The sequence below is a fragment of the Lytechinus pictus genome, chromosome 16 (genome assembly GCF_037042905.1).
Source record: "Lytechinus pictus isolate F3 Inbred chromosome 16, Lp3.0, whole genome shotgun sequence".
NCBI lineage: Eukaryota > Metazoa > Echinodermata > Echinoidea > Temnopleuroida > Toxopneustidae > Lytechinus > Lytechinus pictus.
Window position 1 is genome coordinate 11,059,008 of NC_087260.1, and position 6,533 is coordinate 11,065,540.

At 37.0% G+C, this 6,533-nt stretch overlaps 1 protein-coding gene across 1 annotated transcript; it reads left to right on the plus strand.

Annotated features, from left to right (window-relative positions):
• Positions 1–261: 261 nt before the first annotated feature.
• Positions 262–6,320, plus strand: LOC129278836 (eukaryotic translation initiation factor 2A-like). Its single transcript, XM_064111349.1, has 5 exons — positions 262–381; positions 1,435–1,616; positions 2,590–2,657; positions 3,482–3,752; positions 4,316–6,320. The coding sequence occupies exons 1-5, from the start codon at positions 375–377 to the stop codon at positions 4,406–4,408; spliced, it is 621 nt and encodes a 206-aa protein (XP_063967419.1). The 5' UTR covers positions 262–374; the 3' UTR covers positions 4,409–6,320.
• Positions 6,321–6,533: the final 213 nt, after the last annotated feature.

The following is a 6,533-nucleotide window of genomic DNA, read 5'->3' on the forward strand; positions in this document are numbered from 1 at the left end:
TGCAATATATAAAGCACTTAGAAACACTGAAGTGTATAGCGCTCCCGGATAGAGCTATATACTCATTATTATTAAAATGAGGGGAGCCCGGGGGAAGATGAGAAAACACAAGGAAGAAAAATGAATGGAAGGATGGGAGGGGGGAAATAGGAAAAACTTTCAGGTCACGGTCCCCGGTCGTGATACGAAAATTAATATGAAAAATAAAAATGTGTTTCTATATAGTTCAGTGCCCCTCCTCGCCATGTTTCCCTTGTCAATTTGCTACACAGAAACACCATAGATCTACGCCAAAGTTGGATTCTACTTTTCTTTGTTTAATATATTCGTCAAATTTACCAATTACCTTGTTGTGTGGCTGGCATCGAATCGACATGGCAGGTAAATAATTGAATTCTACTTAAAATCGGCATGCCTTAAAATCTTGACTTAAAAGAGCTAGAAATTTCTACTACATTAAAATAATTTGCTTTGTTTTTTATTCAATTCAGCGGTCGTAGGCCCACCTGTAGGCATCCATGTAGTGTCTTAACTCTTTGTTCTTCATCGATTTTATATTGAGAGGTTCCTGCCCAGTGGCAGTGGCAGTGGGTCTACTGCTTCAGTGGTGTGAAGGGGCAGAAAAAAATTGAAAGGGGGGGGGGAGAGAAATTGGAGGACAAGATTAAGAAGATCATTTGGGTGTGGAAACGACCCACAACGAACAACAACAACGTTTAAACTTAAAATAGATTAAAGCGACTTTACATTGACAAATCATGGGGAAATCAAGGCTAATCTAAAAATAAAATTAGTAAATAAACAGAGAAGGGATTCAAGTCTTTCACTCAGCTGCATGCCTGGGGTGTTACGTAATAGACGCCGGCGTGTCTGGGAGGTCTAATCTTAGGAGAGCAATAGATAGTAGACTAACCAACCAGAAGTAAACTGCATGTTTTCACTTTGAGTTTGAAACATGTAACTCCACAGAGGTTATTTATTTTGCTTTAGCAATCAAGAGACCTGCTATGAGTCTAGGAATTGGGATTGTTGGAAGCTAGAACTGCAACGACCCAAAGTAAATAACCATCGGTCAAATTCGTATGCTGTCCGAATTTTATCGCATTAGTCCGACGGGCACTCATGACGGACGGATTATATTATGCAACTGCAATTAAGTCAATTGGCCTTTTGCAAATTTCGTATTGATTCAATTTCCCCATGATTTGTCAGTTACCAGGCCCTTTAAGAAGTAGTAGGAGGGAGCATGGATCTGCGGGATCGATCGGGAGGTGGTTTTTTTTTTTTTTTTCTCTCTCGTTTTTATTTTTTCTTCTTTCTTCCTTTGTATTTGTAATTGTATTGTTGAGTCAAAGATTAGGGGAGCTGATTCTTAATGTAAATCTAAACCTGATATATTCTCATTCCCCCCCAACATTATCAATGTGCACCTAGACGTTGATTGGTTTTCTGGTGAAGGGGGAGAAGACGGAGGAGGAGGTAAATCTGGGAAAAAGAATCAGAAGAGACGAGCCAAGGCTAAGAAGAGTAAGAATGAAAGCAGTGTTTCCCAGGTACCTAAGGTTGACCCTATTGAAGAGCTGAGGCAGAGACTAGCTGATGCCAAAATTAATAAGGTAATTCATGTTTCATTAGTGTGGGCTGTGTGGCCTTATCCAATCTTGCTATTTATTTTTGCAATGAATATGATTGACATTTTTATGATAACTTTCACTTTTTCATTGATGGAGTAATTGTTACAAAATTTATTGAATTATTAATTATAAATTATGAGCATTAAGGATGCAACTCTCGACTATCAACTCTCTATTTCACATGACTTGATAATTGATGTTTTAAGTATTTGGCTTTTTTTATACCTGAAGTAGACAGAAGCTTCCAGTAGCTTATTTTTTCCAATGTTCCAAAATAAATATTCACAATCTCATAATGTTATCCATCTAAATGTATGTATTGTGCATTTTAGAGCCCCTCTAACCTTAACCACGCCCCCCCCCCCCCATTAGTAGTATAACAGTATTATAATATCTGATGGAGTTGTATAAAAACAAAATGAATTGATAAATAAATCAGTTGTCCAAATTCTTTTTTTTCCTTTATCACATCATTTTTATTTCAAAATATGTTTTGACCATATAAAACATAAAATAACATAAAATACTATGTCTATGATTATATACATGACATAAATAATGATACAACAATGTATGATTTAAATCTACAGCTAAATTATATTTGTCCAAATTTGAAAGCACTGCACCATGACATATTAACATTAGAAAAGGTGATGTAAAACATTAATGCTATGCTACCCATCCTTTGCTAGTCTTTATTAGTCTTATGTTATTATACATTTTTCATCTTGTCCATATTGGGAAGATGCACACTCTCAAATTAATTGTGTTTAGAGGAGTAACTATTTTATATGGAATTTAATACTTTGGAATGACATATCCAAGGGATTAAAAATAGAAAGGTTATCCCTCCCCTCTTGGACTTCTGTGTAGTATAGTTTGGGGACTTCTAGAAACTTATCCGCCGTGCGTTGCAGGGCCGGGCATTACTCTGTTTTCTTTTCCTCATTTTAAGGACCTCAAATTGGCAGGAAAACTGAGGCAACAACTTTGGATCGTTCAAGACTTAGCAGCTGGAGTGAAGTGAGTCTGGCATTTTAATCCTAACTGAATATTTTTTTAACTTCACTTTCTAAAACTTTTTTGAAGATTCGTCATTCAAAGACGAACATTCCAACATTTAGTTGTCAAACATTCAACTTTTGTGAATCCAGAAGTATATTTTATGAATCTTGTAATTGTTGTCACCTAAGGATTAAGCTGGAAGATGGACATGTTTGTTTATATTTTCCATTATTTGATTGATAGTTATGATTTTGTCACGAAAAATTACCTTGTACCTTATTGAGTGCGTGTGCGGGTAAAGGCCTACATGGTTTGTATCCACCTACATAAAACATTAATTTGGATTCACATTCTTCTGCAGACATCCATTTAGTGAATTAAACTAATTTGCATTAGTCAATTCTTTGGGATCAAAGAAATCTGTTCAACTTCAGAGGAATCCAAATTTGAAAAAGAATGAAACATATGTTTTGAATAATCAGGGTCCCGTGACACAAAGGTTAGTGATAAATCACGCTTGATTTTCACGATTGATTGTAGATTGAAGTCAATGGAATCAATCATAGAAAAATGTTCTACGATCATTGCTAAGCTTTGTGATACGGACCCCAGGTCTGCAAAGTTGCTTTGACTTGAGAGATTATTCAACTTATAGAAGGTTGATTTATGTAAGTTTCCTTGTAGTTATACAAGTTTAACCAATAGGTTATGAACTAAAGTTAAATGTATTTGATATTCCATATCACTCTAATACTGTTTAACATTGTAAGTTTCAAGATGGTTGCAATTTGCTAAATGATTTCACTCCCTTATTCAAAATGACTACTGTTTATTTATCACAGACCGCAAGTAGATCCAGAAGACCTAGATGGACAAGCCATGGTGAAAGAGTTTGAAAGGACTGGTATCATATCTCTCTCCTCTAACAGTGGAGCAAGCCCTGAGGGTAAGGTGGAAGAAGAGGTCCCACACTCTGGACCAGTCTTCTTTACTCCTGTAGCTGGCGGGGCAGTGATAGAAGACAAGAGACAGAAAAACCTGAACAAAAAGTTAAAGCAGATTGAGACTCTAAAGGAGAAGCAAAGGAAAGGGGAGAAACTAGAATCTAATCAGGTTTGTGTTAATTAAGAGTAATTATTTGTTTTATTGTCCTGGAGATGATCGGTCGTTCCATCAGCTTCACAAACAGTAATAATTTGGTTTATTGTCCCGGAAGTAATAGTTTGGCCCGTCAACTTCAAAAACAGTAATTATTTGCTCTATTGCCTTGACATGATAGTGAAGTGAAAGGTTGTCCTATCACATTTAATCATCAATCCAAAGTATTAAATCCGTTTTTTTCCCCGTGAACCGAATTCATCTCACACTCGCAGCAATCACCCTTACCCACTCCCTCCTCCCTCCACTTTGCCTGATTTAGTGCAGCCTCCATCCTCAACCAACCCTATTACTCTCTTGCCTCTTCTCTATGTTTTCTTTGGCCATCCCCTTCTCCTTGAACCACCACCCTCAAACTAAAAAGCCCTTCTTAAAACCTGCCTGTCATCCCATTCCCAACAAAAAAAATGTTTGTTTGAAGTACGTGTAGTTGAGAAAGGATGCAGATCAAACCAACTATCTGTAATAGTATTAACTCATTTCACTCTTCTTTGTGTTACTAAACATCTCGTTTGCAGCTTGAGAAGATCAAATCTGAAGCTGCCGTCCGCCAAGAAATCCAGGAGATCGAGGAACTCATCAGTAAACTCTCTGCTCAGATCAAGAGTTGACGTCGGCTGCTCATCCTCAAGAAAAAGCAAGCAATTACCTCATACTGAAGCAGGATACTGTCTCCAGATTTTGATTGACCTTTTGCGAGTCTTCGGCGTTTCGTGTGCTTTGGAAGCAACAAGTGAATTGAATGAATGTCACCTTGAGACAGTAAATTGCAGAATGGACTTGCCACTTGGTCTAATTGCCATTCAGTCCATTTACCATTTTGTCTATTTTTCAGTTAGGCCCTACCCGTTTTGTCTAATATCCAATTGATTTAACATTGTTTTATAGTCTATATTGTTAGGTGAACTGCTCATGAATCAAATTTTCATATGACAAAGTGCAAAATAGTTAGTAGATGACATGGGAAATAAATGAATTGATTAGACTAAATGAGAAATAGACTAAATGGGTATTAGACCAGGTGCAGTGTAGACCAAAATGGCAAAGGTGTATTAGTTGTTGAGTTGGTTTAGCCCATGTGATAATAGAATATCTGAGAAGTATACCAACTGCTTTGTAGACCGAGAGAGTTAGGGCGAGGACCGTTCGGACTTACAAGGTACGTTAACATAAGCCTGAGCCATGTATGGATGTGGCTTCTAGCTTGAATTCATTTCACCATCTTTTCACTTAAGCAATGGGGGAGTGTAAAAGCCGCAGGGAAATCCAGCACATGGGAAAGCTTTGGACGCGGCTATTGTTAACGTTTGCCTTGCGTTCCTTACTTTAAAAAATGTCCACTGGGAACTTTAACTGGAAGTTTGTGAGTGAGATCAACGAGATGATGAATTTAGAGGATTTACAATGAATTCATTTTTGGAGTTTGGATAGCAGATTTAAAGGCCATGCGGGAATATTTAACGTCCACTGTAGTTTGAGGGAGTCCATTCCAGAGTTTTACAACTTTGGTAAAGAAGGATTGTGTGAACGGTGTGGATGAGCATTTGAAGACAGCTAGTTGCCTATCCTGTATCTGTGTACTTCTTGGGGCTTTTCTCTGAATTTAATCCTTATAAAGAATAAACATGATGTGATATGGGTCCATCTGACCTTTATCGAGGTGGGTGTTTCATAAAGCTGTTTGTAAAGTTACGCAGACTTTACGAAAGATTGGAACATGTTCTTAGGTGCTAAGGCAGCTACATCTTGGGATATCATTTAGCACAAAAAGGGTCACCAGTCATTCGTAAAATCACTTGGAACTTGCAAATAGCGTTATGAACCACCCACCAGAACATATGAGCTCCCATAAGACCCCACACACCTACATGTAGACCGTTCTATTTGCAAAACTTTACGGATGAAGGTATGCTTGAGAACCACTTCACTGGGGAAGTCCCCAGGTGTATTTTGCATTTTGCAGTGGGCTCGTCATGTGAGAACTTCTGTTGTTAATGTTTATGTTCATCTGAGGGATGAAATGTACCCACTGTTGGGAAGACAATTCAGGCTTTTGAGATATTGAGGATGAGGATGGTGATCATGACAATCATGATGATGGTAATGAGGACGATGAAGATGATGATTGTGCTGGTGATGATGATGCTAATGAATTATGATTTCATAACTGTATTGAACTTATTTTTCAAACTAGCACTGAAAATCAATTGTATGAAATATAGGAATCAAGTCATTATTTTAAGAAATGAAAATAAAAATTATGTAAAACTGGAATTTACTCACAATGATGGATTATGTATAATGGATGACCAATGCATTCCTTAATTTTGTTCTCTATGATTTGTAAGCTTTAGAATTTGACTTTTCTGTATTATTTGGCATGGTGCTGAGTATTTATGCTTTATTTTGCTTCATTGTTGATGTAATATGTAACATTGACTTGCACGGTTGCACCATGTTCAATACTGTATGTTTAATTATTCTTGATCAATTTATATAAATATAAATGATATACAATTTCAATATTTGTGTGTTCAGATGAGTAGTAATTTTTGAGTATTTCTAAATATGGGATAAAGATGCTTGAGGGGAGAGGTCACATGGGGAACAGGGTTTATCAGTAGAAAAAAAGGCACGGAAGAGAATAGAGAAAGAGTTGGATTTTTTAATAATTGATTGAGTGAGGGAGTAGGTAAGAGAGTGAATTAGTGAGGGAGTGAGTAGGTAAGAGAGTGA

What these genes read in the sequence shown, in the direction of transcription:
- LOC129278836 (XM_064111349.1), top strand. An exon ending in CTGATGCCAAAATTAATAAG is followed by an intron (nt 1,617 to 2,589) that starts GTAATTCATGTT and finishes CCTCATTTTAAG; the next exon opens with GACCTCAAATTGGCAGGAAA. An exon ending in GACTTAGCAGCTGGAGTGAA is followed by an intron (nt 2,658 to 3,481) that starts GTGAGTCTGGCA and finishes TATTTATCACAG; the next exon opens with ACCGCAAGTAGATCCAGAAG.